The sequence below is a fragment of the Pleurodeles waltl genome, chromosome 4_2 (assembly GCF_031143425.1).
Source record: "Pleurodeles waltl isolate 20211129_DDA chromosome 4_2, aPleWal1.hap1.20221129, whole genome shotgun sequence".
NCBI lineage: Eukaryota > Metazoa > Chordata > Amphibia > Caudata > Salamandridae > Pleurodeles > Pleurodeles waltl.
This window is the reverse complement of record NC_090443.1, coordinates 777,208,391-777,225,029: the sequence shown is the minus strand read 5'-3', so window position 1 is coordinate 777,225,029 and position 16,639 is coordinate 777,208,391. Positions and strand designations below refer to the sequence as shown.

General features: G+C 42.8%; 1 protein-coding gene across 1 annotated transcript in view; it reads left to right on the top strand.

The window, feature by feature from the left end:
* FPGT (fucose-1-phosphate guanylyltransferase) overlaps window positions 1–16,639 on the top strand; it is a 62,481-nt gene that overhangs the window by 7,284 nt on the left and 38,558 nt on the right. The window contains exon 3 of the mRNA XM_069232441.1: window positions 12,917–13,084. Within this exon, the coding sequence (XP_069088542.1) occupies window positions 12,917–13,084 (168 nt within the window). The remainder of the gene's footprint in view (window positions 1–12,916; window positions 13,085–16,639) is intronic.

Genomic DNA, 16,639 nt, shown 5'->3' with positions numbered 1-16,639 from the left:
ACCCCACGCACACCGCCAGCCAAGCGCCACCCCAAGCACACCACCATCACTTTTTTTGTTTATAAACAACAAAGAAACCACTAATTATAAAATAAGCACAAAACTACAAACACAAAAGCTCTAACTAAATACATGACAGAGATGCCAACCGTGAAACATATGAAAATATAAAACAGACAGCTTACGCTCAAGGTATTTCCCAGAATTTTTTTTGGGTATGGTAACTTCTGTAACAGCCGGGAACACACAGCCCAGGCTTTGAAGGGCATTCGGGGCAGTACATCCGGCTCTCCCTCCGGATTAATCTCCGGGCACATACTCTACATTTCTTTGTGGGCATGTCTTTTTTGGGAGTGGGAGGAATGTGATCTGGAAAGTGCCGATCTTTCAATCTAGCCACATCCTCCACCACTTCTACTCTAGGAACTCTTGCCGGTTCCACCACAATAAGGCTTTCTATCACCGACTCCTGAAATTTAACAAATGTCATCCTTGACTCGGGTGAACAATCCTTGTATACAATAAAGGCATTAAAAGTTGCCAAATGAAATAAATGTAGGGCCAACTTTTTATACCACACATATGACTTACGAAGAGCAGTGTAAGGTTCTAACCTCTGATCTACTCTATCAACACCACCCATGTGCCTATTGTAGTCCAAAATGCACGCAGGTTTGCGCACTTCCGCAACCTGACCCCAAACAGCCACAGGGGAAGTACTCTCATCATGGATGGTCGATAGCATGTACACATCCCTCCTGTCTGAAAATTTCAGAGCTAGCAGCTCATTATTCCGCAAGGCACTGCACTGTCCCCTCTCAAGTTTTTTACAGACAAGCTCCCTTGGATAGCCTTTCCGGTTAGAACGGATTGTGCCACAAGCAACAGTGTCCACCCTAAACAACTCCTTGAACAACTGCACTCCAGTGTAGAAATTATCTACGTACAAATGGTGACCTTTGTTAAACAGCCGTCTAGCAAGTTCCCACACATATTTTTCACTAACTCCAAAAGTGGCCGGACAACCAGGAGGGACAATACTGGAATCCCTACCAGTGTAGACCCAGAAATTATACACATATCCTGTACTGCTTTCTGACAGCAGATACAATTTAATCCCATACCGTGCCCTCTTACTAGGAATGTACTGCTTAAAAACTAAACGCCCCTTGAAAAGGACCAAAGACTCGTCCACACTTATCTCTTTGCCTGGAACATAGACCTCTGAAAACCGATCCACAAAATGATCAAGGACAGGCCTAATCTTAAAAAGGCGGTCACAATCAGGGTGATCTCGTGGCAAGGCTAAAGCATTGTCTACAAAATGCAGCATACGAAGAAGAAGCAAATACCGATTACGTGTCATAGTTGCAGGAAATATAGCAGTTGCCATCAAGGGACTAGTAGACCAATAAGAAGCCAGTGACGGCTTCCTGATCAACCCCATCAAAAAAGACAAACCTAAAAACCTTTTATCTCTTCCAGATATGTGGGAACCCAATGAGTAGCTCTAGACTGAGGCTTAAGTCTGGCAGCGTTGTCCCGCAAATATTGCTCTGCATACACATTTGTCTGCTCCACAATCTCTTCCAAAAATACATCGTCCATAAACAAGTGAAAGAAATGGACAGGCAGAAAGTTTTCCGTATTAACTCTACACCCTGGGAGACCAGTAAATGCAGGTAACTGTGGCTGCTCCATGTTTGGGGCAATCCAGGTGTCAGGTCTTCCAATGGGAAACCCTGCAGCCCCAGGCTGCTGCACTCTTGGCACATCAATGTCCTCCTCTAACACAGGCCCTTCATCTGCACTGAGAGTAGCTTCCTCATCAGAAGAATACTCTCGGACAGAAAACTCACTTCCAGAATCTCCTGCTTCCTCCTCTGCCTCAGATGCAGAGTCAGTGTCGTAATCATGGTCTGAAGACGACTCAAAGAGCATGCGAACAACCTGCTGAGCGGTCCCTTTGCGGCTAGCCATGATCCTAACAACAAATGGATTGCCAACAACAACTAGCACTAAAATAAGTAATAAACAAAGTGTAGCTTTATCACAAAGAGTTATGTACTACAAAAAACTATACCACTCAGTTGCCTGAAATAGCTACTCACCAAGCAACTACTCTGCACAGACAGCAATCACCAATGATATCCCACTAAAAAGAAAAAAGCAAATTAGACATATGACAACACAAACATCACTGTGCTCAAATCTAAGGACAATGTCAAACACACAATACTGCATTTAGTACACCACCTACAAACATGTCAACAATACTCCTTTGGAGTAAATTGCTTTCACTTACCTAAAACATGCAACTATGCAAACCACAGGACAACTACTGCCAAAACCGCAAAGATCCACAGCAAAGGAAGCAAAAGCGTTGAACTAGAAGAAAAAGAAGAAATAAATTGTTATAATCACAAATACAAATACTTTGCCAGTTGACAAACACCCCACCACCAAGAACTTAGAAGTTGTCCCTGGTACCTAAGTGGATCCTGCCCCCCTCGGGGGTAGATGGGCGTAAAAAAATTGGCCAATCTGCCCCCAAGGGGGGCAGAAATGGGCAACACCTCTGTGCCCCCTTTCAGGGGGCGACCCTTCCCAAAGGGGGCACCCCCAGCACAACACAAAACCAAACAAAAAAATCCCTGCCGTATTGGTGGTTTCTGCCCTCCTTGGGGGCAGATGGGCCTACAAAATTACGGGCAGATACAAATTTTCCCCACCTTAGGGGGGCGACCGTTGCCCAAGGTGTGCCCCCAAACACACACCACACACACAACACAATCCCTGGCGCCTAGTGTGCTTCCACCCCCCCCCCCGCGGGGCCCGCGATCGTGGAGCAGGAATCTTGTGAAAACAGACACAGGGGGAAAGGAAAAACCCTTTCCTTTCCCACCGTGTCTGTTTTCACCACCCCCGCCCACCAAAAACGGAGAGGACTCACCTTTAGGGTCCTTCTCCTAAGACGCGCTGGAAGCAAATGGCTTCCAGCGCGCCCGGCAACACTAGATGACGTCAGCGCGCTGTGCGCACGCTGACGTCATCGGATTGCCGTGGGGGGGGCGGGGTGGAAGGGGAAGGTCTTCCCCTTCCATTCCCGCCTGGGGGGGGAGGGGGGTGCACGGGGGGCGCGCTAGCGCTCCCCCAAGTTCCCCTGTGCCTAGGACGAGATGATCTCGTCCAAGGCACAGGGGAACTGTAGCCCTGGACGAGATCATCTCGTCCAAGGCACAGAACCGGTTAATAGTGGCAGATAACTGAGCACAAAACATTGTCATTTGGTGCTGAGAGGAAGGGAGCAGGGGATATTCATCCAGTGACTGAATTGTACAGCTTGTAACCTCAGTTCAATTCAAGCAATGTATTCAAATCCTCCCACAGGCATTTTGAAAGTTTCACAAATCTCTTTGTCTGCTTGCACCACTCCGCTGGTTTAATTCTCAATCTTATCTAATCATTGGTGAATGACAAAATATCACTCCTACTCCAAGGTACATGAGCATAAGCTTCCCCTGATATTTTTCTCACTGGCATCATTTTCACATTGTCCTCAGCTTGATTTGCTCCTGCCGGAGGAATATTTCGCTTTGCTTTCTTCTGATCTGGTTTCTTCACCCATCTGCCTTCCCACCTATCTACAGCTCCCAATTTCCGGATGTATGTAATAAATTCAGTAATGTGCAATTTAGTTCCAGGAGATCTCATGATAAATATGTCTTTTATGCTAAACTCCAACCTGTAACTTCTCTCCAGAGGTTTTGATTTCTCTAAATCCACTTCATATTTCTCTGCTACTTCTGCTAACCTCTCATATGCCTGTCCAGCACGTTGTGTAATGTCTTTGCATACGAACCGCAGTTCGTCTTCTGTGTACGTCTCCAATTAGGCTATGTTTAAAGTGCCTAAAATAATTTTAATTAATTCTTGTTTTAATTTGGACATGTTCACTGATCTACTTCTCTCTGGTGTCTCTTCTATTCTCGCTTTGCAATCTGTTATACCTGTTGCACTTTGAGGATTAAAAGTATTCAACCAATCTGTAAGTACTTGTGCAGTAAAACCTTGCAAACTGGTATTATTTTTCTCTGGTACTTCTGCTCTTGGCTGTCCTATATTCTGCTGGATCGGATATTAAAGTGTGACACACTCTCTGATGTGTTAAAAGGTACTCCTCATGCAGAGTGCTGCTATGCGCATTTTGAATCTGATCAGGTCTGAGCATAAAATGAAGTGGGTTTCCCTAAGGAATTTTTGCATCAAGAGTAAATCCCATATGATTTGTTGTCAGATTTGGATCTACAATTCATGTAGGGGTTAACTGTATGATAATAGAAGCAGATTTCTCAATTTCTGAATTATTAGAGTACACTGATCTCTGCATACCTTTTGGTCATATTCCAGCAGATGTAACTGGTGTATTGGGAACTGTTGGGACATTTATTGAGCGGGTATTGCTTCCAGACATACATGAAGCATACAAAAGAACAACAGGACCACTGGTCACAGGAACTGTTAATGCATCTGGACCCATATGATTTGTCTGGTTCTGAGGAATTGTCATTCCTACATGCTGTCCTGTAAAGGCAGTACTACAACTTTGTCCTGTTTGATTCAGGATAGCATTCGGCATTGACTGAACTGGAGTAAACATTGACACAGGTTGATATGGGATACAATTTTGCATAGGTGAATTCACACAGGGTTAACTGCACCATCTGATTCACATTAGGAATTGGCACAACCTGGTTCACAACTGGGGTTTGTACGGGCTGAACTGTATTAGCCCTTTGAACTGGTTGATTCACGTCAAGAACCTGTGTCTTTGGATTTGCAGTCATATTTGACACTATCTGACTCAGGGTCTGTGCAACTAGTGAAGCTGGGACATTTTGTGCTGCTCGATTTGTTGTTCTTGTCTCAACTGAACAATAAAGAGGCAGACGATTCATCAAGAGCTGACTTATGAATTTGTCATCTGAATCACTCTCATATGCCACTGTCGTTTTATCCTCATCTTCAGTTGTTTATTCTGCCTTTCCTGTCTTTTTCCTAGTCTTAGGTTTTGTACTATTCATCTTCTTCGTTTGAAATAGCTGGATGCATTCTGTCTCCCTCATGTATGCCTGGTCTCCACATTTTCTGCTCTGCATCCCATCTCGCCTCTGTAAGTGTCTTAATTGCTTTCAGCCTTCTATTCACACATTTATTTGCAATTTTCACTCTTTCTATGATCTCCCAAATGCTAAGGGCTTCAAACTGTGTAGGTCTTGGAGGTGGTTTCATTTCATACTTATTGCCCTAAAATTCTCAGATTAAAAGTTCCACTGCAGGGAAATGCTAAATCACCTGCTTTTCCAATAATTTTCCTCCTTTTGTCCAAGCCACAAACATGCATACAATCCTTTAACAGATGGCACATAATAACTTGGTGTTTCTTCGGGTGAGGTTTCTATAACCTGTCTAAACCCATCTCGTCTTAACACACTCTTTAAAGCTTTAGAAAAACTTAATTTTAATCAAATTCAATCGAATACAATAACTTTTGATCTATACAGGAAGTAATTTCAATCCCACAATCTTTTTCTCACTATGTTCTCAACTAATGGCAATGCAGCACTGTCCACCAGTACCAGCGTGGTTTCACACCAACTGACCTATACCCGTGTGGCACAAAATGATATCGCCCTTACTTGTTTCAGCGGCTTTGCAATTGTCTGTCACACAATTGCTCACACACACCTAATGTAAAATATTGAGAGCCAGAACCAATAGCCTGTCTGCACACTGCAGAGTAGGAACTTAAACACTTCAAAGCTGTGCACAGGTACACTTTCTGACTGGAGCTTTCACAATTACATGACGAGTGAAACTTGACCAGCAGTTTTCACATCAGTTGATACAGATCCTCCATGTGCACTCAGGATTTACTTAACACCAACCACATCTCACACTCACTCAGGGAAAACTATTGGCACTGTCAACAATGTCTCATGACAAGTACCTCACTGCAAACAATACATTAATCAAGTGTCTTCTACACTTGTGCATTATCCCGGGATCTTAGGGCAGGACGGATGTATCAACAACAACCCCAGACATTTTTTGAGTAACAAGCGCCACAGTGCCACAGTCACTTTGAGAACGACGACTCCGCAAAACACTTCACAACTTCATACTTCACTGCAATCTTTAGGCCAAAAGCAATGCAAGCGCAAAACCCTGTTAATACTCACACATCCATCACTTGTAGGTACAACGCTAGAGCTTCATCACTCTTTGGAACGAGCCATGGGACAAAATTCAGGGTGGGAAATATTTGGACTTGGTAATTTCATACGTCAACCCTATCTTCCTATTACTACACCTGAATGGTTCTCCCCCAAACCCCTCACCCCCTTGTGGGACAAACCATAATTCTGCTACCAGTTCTGCTGGACCATTTTCATCCTTCGCAGGAATCAATGCTCATTGAGGCCAACAGACCCTTGGATCCTGCTAAGAGTGTGGTAGAACCATTACCACCATTTGCAATAAAAGCCAATAAAATTACACAGTATGACCCATTTGGCCATACAAGAAAATCTCCAGTCAGGAATAAAACTAAGGGGATTTATTACAAACCCAAGCTCAAAGTCATGTAAACAATTCGCAAGACCAAGTTATAACGATACAGAATCACCAAGGGTTGTCAAAGTTGATGAAATAAGTGCAGGCGGACTAACTTTAAAAGTACCAGGCAGTCAATGAAATGAACACAGGACATAAGCAAAAGTATCTGATGAACAGAAACAAGCGTTGCTCAGATTTGACAAGCATCCCTCAAATTCAAATTTACAGAGTTATCATTTTGGCTGGGCATAGGGTAACCCTGCATTTGGCCGAACCAGGGAATGACGTGTGGGGTGGAACACATGCGGGCAAAAGGACGAAAGGGCAAAAAGAATTTGGAAAAAGGAAATCTCAGGCAGCAAAGTACTAACTACAGTGGGCAAAACATAGATAAAAAAGGGAACGCGTCCGCATGTCAGAAGCTCGATCAAGAGTCTTCTGCAAGGGTTAGTGACAAAATCTATAAGTCTAAAGGGGCATCCGAAAGGGGCAATGCAGAGAGCAAGATGCCTCTCCAAGGGGCTCAGCATTCAGGGATTCTTCATCAACCACTTTTTAGGAACTCTGGAAATCTGACCTCGATTTGAACAAAGTCCAACTGGTCATTAGTATATTAAAGTTCATAAAGCATTCTGATTCGCCAAAAGTAACTGTCCACATTTTGTTGAAGGGGCATCATCCAATAAAAATCTATCACACGACTCCAGGTTTCCACATCAATATTTCTTCTGAGGTCTATCATGAGAACATCATCCATCCATGTAGCTCCACATAGGATTGAAACATTTGTGTAATTTGTTATTCCATTTGCTCAGGATGTTCCACACTCAAGGACTCAGTTAAATTTCTCTCTATGTCTAAACAAGAGGACCTATTACTAAAGCTACTCTTCCTATGGGAATAAAGTTTGAAAGAAATGCTCAGGTTAAGAAAATGAATAGGCATTTCGTATACAGTCACGAAATACAAGACTAACAGGCCTTTTAATTAATACATTTTAATAAACGCATTTTTCAATATGCAGACGCATGAATGCAAAATTAATAATACTCGGAACTGCATTTTCTGTTTTTCCTACAAACTTTTAATCATTGGAAATGTAATATTGTTTCAATACTTTCTGTTAGTCTCAGGTCTAAATTATAAAATAATATTAATTCACTATTACAAACATTTCATTTATGAGCGTTTCTAACACTAGTTCAAATGGATGCAGAGTTAAAATGACTACTAGTACTTTGGGTAACATTATGCATATATTGTCACATGATGATGCCTGTGGCATGAGGGACAGCACTAAAATTTCAACTACATCTGTACTAAAGCGAAACATAACTGTTTTAGAAATAATCAGTTTATGGTTTGAAATTGTCTTTATTATATGTTCACCTCACATTTGCTATGTCATTTATGTGCCAAACGTTTTGATTGCTCAACTATTGTTTTGCCTCTTAAAGGCAAACCAGATCCAGCTTCACTCTGGCTCGACTCTCTTTTTTTAGGTGTCACATGAGATGCAAGATCACTTCCGAAAGCATCTGTTAGCTTACAGTGGGCACATCCGTTCCTTGCCATTGGTTGGTTTCATTGTCACTCTCACTTGCTTGCTTCTTATTCGTCTGCTTCAGTTGACTTTCTTTACTCATCTTTCCTCTGGAGCACGGACGCATTACTTGTGTCCGCCCACTGTTCACTTTTCAGGTGCTACTTTTTTTGTTATTCTTTACACACTCTACGAGAGTGTGTGTGCCTTCCAACTGTGTCTCTTTTTTACTCCCCCATTTCTCTTTTTTCCCCCCCACCCCACTCAGTTATTTCTGTCTCCACGTACACCATCTGTGCCCTCTGTGTTGCCTTCCCCCACCCGCATCCTCAGTAGTTTTCTGCAACCACACCTCTCCCGCCGTGTTGCTTCCAGCCTTCCATCTTCTATCCCCTCACCTGCTTTGTCTCTGTCAGTTAAAGCGTTACACCTGCCCTCAGAATAGAAGCTGGTTCTGATGAAAAGTTATGTGTGTTCCCTGTTCTGTCATCCACTGCTCATGGAACTGTAGCATCTTTAAAGGACTCCCTTGCACTAAGTGCATCCAGTGCAGCACTTGCTCAATATGCCTGTGCTCAGTGCCGGACAGCAATAGTTCACATGGTCCTGCTTGCCATGCGTGTTCCTGGCAGCAGTGTCTTCTCAGACCCCGCCAGAACTTAGGCTGCAGCCCACCACTGCGCTGTCTGGCAGGCACACTTTACCCTCTGCTGCACTGTGGCAACAGCTGTCCATTAAAGCATGTTCGTGGTTGGCAGGCATGAGTTTGCAGACATGCCTCCTACATCCCCCAAGTCCTCTGCAGGCACGTCTGTCATACAAAGACCAGCCAAGACTTCCCACTGCATTCTGCTTCTCTGTGTCAACAGCTATCACTTCCAGGACATCTCTTGCTCTCTGACCATTGTAGCTGTCTCTTTGCAGAACAAACCACAACACAGGTGGCAGCCTTGCTTTCTGATGCTCTGTGCCTGGCACCTGTGCCTTTACCAGCATGTTAAAGTCTTTTGCTACTTTCTTCATGTCTGGCACCTTCCACATACCGCCTCTGCCCTAACAGTTGTTCTGCTATGCTTGGTAGCATTCTTACACAGAACACCTTCAGCCATATGTCTATGGCAGCCTTGTCTTCACTAGCATTTTCTAGGCTTTTGCAACTTTGCACAGATTACAACCTCCACAGACTGCTCAGACACTGTCCTCTGCTTTATGGCAAACATTCAGACACACACCCCACTTACCCTATGGGAAAGGCACCCATGCATTCGTTGGCATCCTAAAGTCCTCTTCTGCATGACTGCCACCCTTCACAGACCACACATGCTCTGCTATTTGCTGCATCGTGATGTCAACTATTGTACACAGGTTACCTCCTGCCCTCCGTGAAAAGACCTGAAAATGTACCCACTTGCCAGGCCCAAATCTTCCTTTTTATTACATATAAGTCACCCCTAAGGTAGGCCCTGGTTAGCCCCAAGGGCAGGGTGCCATGTATGTAAAAAGTTGGACATTTACTTTTAAGTTTTACATGTCCAGGTAGTGAAAAAGCTGCTAAATTAGTTCTACACTACTGCAATGCTTATCGCTCCTGTAGGTTACATTGAAGCATCCTTTTCGTTTGGGAAAAGATAGAAATTTGGAGATTGGTGTCTCTCGACTCGCAATTTAAACCCAGAGCTTATGGTAAAGTTGGATTTTAAATTGTAAGTCAGAAAATGCCGCTTTTAGAAGCTGGCATTTTCTTACTGCAACCATCCTGTGCCTCTCCCTGTCTCTGAATACATGCCTGGTGTAGATGACAGCTATGCTTTGCGCATTCCATCTAGACTGTCACACACAAAGGGAGCCTGGGTGTGACATATGCATCCTGATGACCCGTCTTACAGGCTGATGGATCTTCCTGGGCTCGATAGATAGGAGGAGCTGACACACCTGAATGGGGCTGTGCCTCTCCTCAGACAAAGGGCTGCATACCTCCCCTATAGAGTTTCTGGAGCCAGGGAAGGAAGGGTAGCGACCTTGGTATCTTCAAAAGACTCTTTGAAGTTTCCCCCACTTCAGAGGCACATTTAGGGTATAAGTCCTGGACCCCAAACCCCACCAAATCAGAACTCTACTAGAACCAACGTTCTTCTGCCAGGTAGAAGGACTGCTGTGCTGCCATAAAGGCCTGACACTCTGCAACTGCATTGCAGTGTTGGCCTACTGCTTGCTGTGTGCTTTAGTGGGGACTGCCACTTTTCCACTTGCTTTGCTGTTTTGGCCTGATACTTCTTCCTTGGAGTGAGGAGGACTAAGCCTATCTCTATACATCCTGGAACCAGGATTCTCTAAGGGCTTATGGACTTGCCCACTGTTCCCCAAAGTCTCAGGGCCATAAATCACTTATTTTGCAACAATCAGACAATCATGACTGCCCTTTCCATGAGGTCAATGTGTGCACAGCTGTTTTGGTTTCATTGGGCGCACCTGCCTTCATGTTGTGCGGATCGGACAACCGTGTTTGCCTTTGCCATGTGAGCATTGTGTGTGTCAGTGCACTTTAACCCAATACACAACAGCCTTCACAGCGCAGTGCTGGAGCTTGCAGTGTCACCTGCGAGGCATCAGACAACTCAACACTGCCCGCAACGCTAACAGGAGGAGAACCAACCCTCTGCGGTTCCCGGCAGGGAGAGACCGTTGCGCCCAATTTTATCTTCAACTCGAGAGGTACTGTGCAACTCTTATGCCAACAAGGCTGCGGGAGCCACTCAAAGTGATCTACAGACACTGTGAGCTTACCAGCCTTGAGGGCCCGGCCGTAAGTTGTCCTCCACGGACTGTGAAAGTATTTCTAAATTGTCTGTTCCCCATTGAGCCCTAGCGTGACCGTAGGTCTCAAAATTGAAGTGCAAAGGCTCCCATAACAGTGTGATTTCATACCTGCAGCATTTTGAAATGGATAAGTATGATTCTTCATTTTACAATCTTTCTTACTTCATGGTAAAACATGCTAACTGTAAACCTGTATATCTCTAGATCTCTTTCGTGCTTTTTTGTTATTTTGGTCTCATTTTGCTAAGATAAATACACTATATTTTTCTAAACTGATGCAGAGTCTTTCTGTGGTGTCTTACACTGTGTTACTGTAAACAAGTGGTGCCCAAATGCTTTACTTATTGCCTAGAGACCCCATTTCTAACAATTTCACATTACAGAAAGCCTAAACTATTCATCTTGTCAAAGGTTCATTCAAGGTATTCATGATCTTGCCACTAGATGTATCTATGTATGTAGAGTAACAAAATGTGGAGAGCTCCATGAAAATAAATTGAGGCTTTCTTTTCATTATGCTGTCTCGTAGCAGTTTGGGCTATAGATACGCATACAAGATCTCTGCTGTTAGAATTAAGTGGATTGTGTTTCAAAGTTACTATTATTTTGTGCTGCGTAAGATGCTTCATAATTTGATCTGTTTGTTGTATGACAGCCTAAACTTTCCCTGTCTTTTTCACTACATTCCTAGTTTTGGCCAGGTTTTCTTCATACAAAGCACAGGTCTGTTGTGCATTACTGTCCTCACAAGGTACACCCTCCTACCGTTCTCACTCTGACTCCAAATTTCCTAATTAATATTATATTCAAAGCTTGAAGCCACTGGCTGAACTGCACAAATTAAAAAGTACTAAATCTGTCATGCAGCTGTCCTGTTCCAAAAGTAGGAAGCAGAGTAAATCTCCCTTCTCATTCTCACTATTAACATGACATGTTGCTAACTACTACTAATGAAACGTGTCTGGGAGGAAGTTCTAGAAGGTTAGGAGATGGTCTCTATGGCTAAGCTCGAAAGAGCAAGTGTCTCTGAGCTCTAAAAAAAGTGTTGGCCTTGCTTGGAGGGTGTGGATGGAAGGGTAACATGAGGCAGGCCAATTCGGTCTTGAGTTAGTTCAGCATCCTGCCAAGAACTTTGTCTCTCACCCACGCATGTGCAAGATGCCAGTCTGGCTAGGATCTGTGCCATAACCCTACTAAGATTAGTCTGCCTTTGAGAGCTTGAGAGAAGTTTGTTATGTAAACCCCTGGTCAAACTGTTAGTTTACTCTCGACCTTTTAAAGATGTTGTTGTTTCTGCTCGAGTCAACAACTTAAAATAAATAAATAAACAATAAGTGCAGGACTACTGCTGATACCACCAATTCCTAATCTTGCCCTTTAACATTGTTTTACTTATTGCACTCCATCTTTTCCTATTGCATGTGCCACATGGATTACTAGGCCTTCTCTGATTATCTCCTCCACTTTTTTTGGTGCACATGGCATCGGGTGCCCACGGTTTAGCTGCCTGTGTCCTTTAGTCCTTATAACAATTATAATTTGTGTCGGTCTTTTCCGTACTCTCGCCCATCACACCACCACACACGTTATCCCATAACACGATAACCCACACCTCGGTTGTTATCATGCACGTCATGAAAAGGTTTCACATACACATAGGCTAATAAAAACCCTTCAAGCTGCAAACCGTCTGTTGCTATCCATGTGGGTAAGCGCTTCAGCGATATACAAGTGCTCCAGTTCAATATATGTCAGCACATTAAGATAATTCATTCTGAAGTTACATCTTATAAAGGTACTGCAGTACAGTAAGAACCAGCCGCTGTGTTTCATGCTAATGTGATAGCGATGCATCAGCTGATGAATATTCTTTCATAGAATGACCTCTCGTTTGTTTTTCAGCACATAAAACATGTAATTTCTCTTCCTCCTCAACAGGCAAAGAAGTGCAAACTGGAGAGTTTTGGGATGTTGTTGTTATAACAGCAGTTGACAAAGAACAGGAGCTTGCTTATCAGCAACAGGTAGCTGAAAAACGTAATCGAAAAGAATTGCCCCTTGGAGTTCGTTATCATGTTTTCGCTGATCCGCCGGGAGCAAAAATTGGTTGGTATTAATTTCGTTTTGTATTTCTGGCACATTTGCAATTAATTAATAGTGCAAATATTGCCTAACTGTAAGGATATACGCAGTGTATTGCTTGATAGTTTTGATCGCGAGAACTGAATTTGGGTCAGTCATTGATACGGGTTAAACTATACAGAAGATACAACAAAAACAAGCTTGATTGGTGAGCCTACGAAGATGTGGTTTATCCAATCTGTCTACTTACCTTTGGAAGATTTCAGAAGCATAGGCAAAGAAGAAATTCCATTTTGAAGGCGAGCGAGCTAAAGAGAGATAAAAAGTGGCTAATCATATTTAAAGGATTTATGCTTCTGGATTAATGAGAAAGCAGGCATATTGGCTTTTCTCTTTGGTGGGTGATATGTGGATCAACCAAAAGCTCAAAAATTGGACCGGACAGACCGAGCACATCCACAGTGGGCTAAGACCAATATGACTAAATTAAGGAAATATACTGTGAACTGTAGCAATTTTATTAGGTGAGCAGAAAAAAACTTAAAAGGGTGTACGTGTGTACCGCACACTGTATAAAGCTGTGTCTGTATTTCATTGAATGTATTTTGTGTGCTTAGGTAGCTAAGAGATGAGGCCTGTGGAGGAAGGGGTGCTGAAGAGGGGACGAGGGATAGATTTTTAGACTTTTCTGAAATGCTCGGTCACATGGTGCAAGGTCACCTGAAGGGGTGTTGTATCATATAATTATTAAGGTCGTGGGCTTTGGATAATTTAGGCTGAGTAAAAAGTTACAATAACTGCAGGTTTCATTATTTTTTTAATGCACGCTTGTATGCCGCAAATCATTTCCAGCCTGATAAGCATGCACGCAATAACTTTTATTAAATTAACGCCAGTAAGCAATCATAATTCAGTTGTATGTAACAGCAAAAATATCAGAACTACATTTTATTCTAAGTGAATGAATGGGTCAAAAGAAATGTGTGTTGAGCTAAGAATCCGGTTTCAAGGAGAAGTGATTTATATTTTGTTGGGCACACCCTGGCTTTCTTTGTAGTAAATGACAATGCCAACATAATGTGTGTGCCTCCTGTAGTTTCTCATAACCATGGTTGTTGAGTACATACAAACACTTATGAAACTGCGAGGGGCACCAAATTGGAACCAACCTCTTACTTTATTATTGGGTTCTTGGTCTTGACTTCGGATAACCTTGCAATAACTTGTGACAACAGCAGCTTCAACAACACATGGAGAATTAATTTAGCAAAAACCAGAAGCGTTGTGCAAGAGCAGATTGTAGAGCTCAACCACCACAACCAGACAAAATTGGTCAGAAAGCACTTGCGCTGGCAATCTGTATAAGAGCTTCCTTTGTCACAAGAGAATCGACAGCCAATGGGTTACTTGCTCCAACCTAGTGTATTTTCATTGTTCTCAAGGATCTGCACTGTTGAGCTAATCATAGGACTTTATCACATCAATTGACAGCGCTTAGGCCCTGCTGGTTGAGCCTTTTTAGGTCTGCTCCATTATATAAACCCCAAAGGCAACCTTCTTCAGCCAACTCGATCTCTTAAGCACTATGCCCAATCCTTATGTCTTGCCTCTTGCCACACCCTTTCATCTTTTCTGCTAAAAGACCCATAGTGAAACTTAAATGTTTCATAGTGCATTTTCTGATTCAAAGGCCCTTACATTGAGCCATGACTACAGGGTTTTTATTGCATAGCCCCTTTGGAGTACCATCATTTGGATGTTCTGCAGTTCAGCAGTTTCTCATTGATACATTATTATCTATAGAGTCCTTTAGTCTGGCCATTACGTATTTATTTTTGAAACGGTTTAGGTGGTATATGTTGTATGTGCCCCTTGTCCTTTTTGGTTGTTTAAGCCTTTTGTGGAACGAAACCATAAAAGGGAATATATTATGTGAAGGCGTGCACATCTCAACATGGACTACGTGTATTCTTGGCCTTCCTTCCTCCTTCCTAGTATATATACTGGTTATGCTACCCATGATGGTTAAGCTGACCACTTTCACCTTTTGCGCTTCCCCGAAGAGTGGGGATGCTGGAGCAGTTTGTGCTATTGCAGCCAGCTTCCATTCTTCCTTGGAGATCGTTTTCCAAACGTGCTGACGCGTGTTATTCCATCACTTCTTAATATCTGTTTTAGTATGTGAAATGGGGGCAGTGGAATTCACGCTTTCATTTATTCACCCACAGTCTTACTTTGCGCCTTCTAAGATGTCTGATGCAGAAGGCAGACTAATATAATAGTCTGTGCTTCTTTTTCAGGAATCTTCATCACTGGGAGTTCTCCGCCATGAAAAGATTCCTTGTCCTGTCTTCTCCTAATAGTTGTTCAAATGGCAACATTGTTTTAATCTGTGTATGTCCCTGTTATATTATAAAGACAACTTTGATTGTAAAGGCAGTTTTGCGATTGCAGATGCTACCTGACCTTGTGTGCTACTCTGGCACTTGATGTGGTGCTTGAAGCACAGAATTACTAGAGAACGCCGACAGTTTTTTTGCACATGAGAGACGCGCTACTTAATATGCAGTACTACATCGTTTAACTGTCGGTCTGTTTCATCATCCATTCTATTACCACGTCTTTTATACCTCCATACTCATTTCGTACCCTTTCGAAGAGGTACTGAAAAAAAGTTTGTATTTTTTTATTTTTTTTTAGCACTGCTGATAATGATCTCTGCAGGGACATAAGAACCGAACAAGATCATTAGAGGAAGCCATTTGCGAACATTTCATCTTCATTTAACACCCTGTGCACACTCAAAAGATATCACCAGGAACAATTGAAAAGACATGCTTTGATATTGCCCCTCAACCCCAGAGTATTTCCTACATATGAAACCATCCTGACCTTGAGCATCTAGGCTGATCAGAAGACATTGATTCGTTTTAATAATCCTCTGCCACAAGATTGCTCATAAGAAACTTTTACCAACAAAAATCAGCAAAGGCCCTCATTCCAGTAATTTGTCTAATGCAATAAGGTAGTGAGCGCCTGACGAAGAAGATATACTGCAGAACACTTTGGAAATCTGTACTTTGCCATTTTGGTCCAATGTGAACATTACTCTGGACGTCAAACTAGATGTAATGATCATATTTCACATGCACTCCTATTGTTAGTGGACAGTTGCAGTAGCGATGAGAAGAAGAATTGGCAAAACATATAGTTCTCACCTATGAAAGAGCTATTGTCTTTGCCAATGTATTTTAGCCATATTATACAGCATCATGGATACTTTTGAGCATGGCTTAAAGTTAGAGGCATAACGCGAAATGGCCTGGAGTAGAGTGTTGTACAGTATTGTAGAGTGGCGCAGAGTGTTGTAGAGTGGCATAGAAGTGTTGTGGAGCGTCGTGGAGGGAGTAGAATTGTATAGTGGCAGAGCATAGAGTAGCATAAAGTGTTGTAGAATGAAGTGGCATAGATTGCCATAGAGTGGAGTAATGCAATTTGGAGTGGTGTAGAGAGAGTTGTGTAGAGTGCTGTACAGAGAGTTGTGTAGAGCAGTGTAGAGTGGAGTGACAGAGTGGTGTG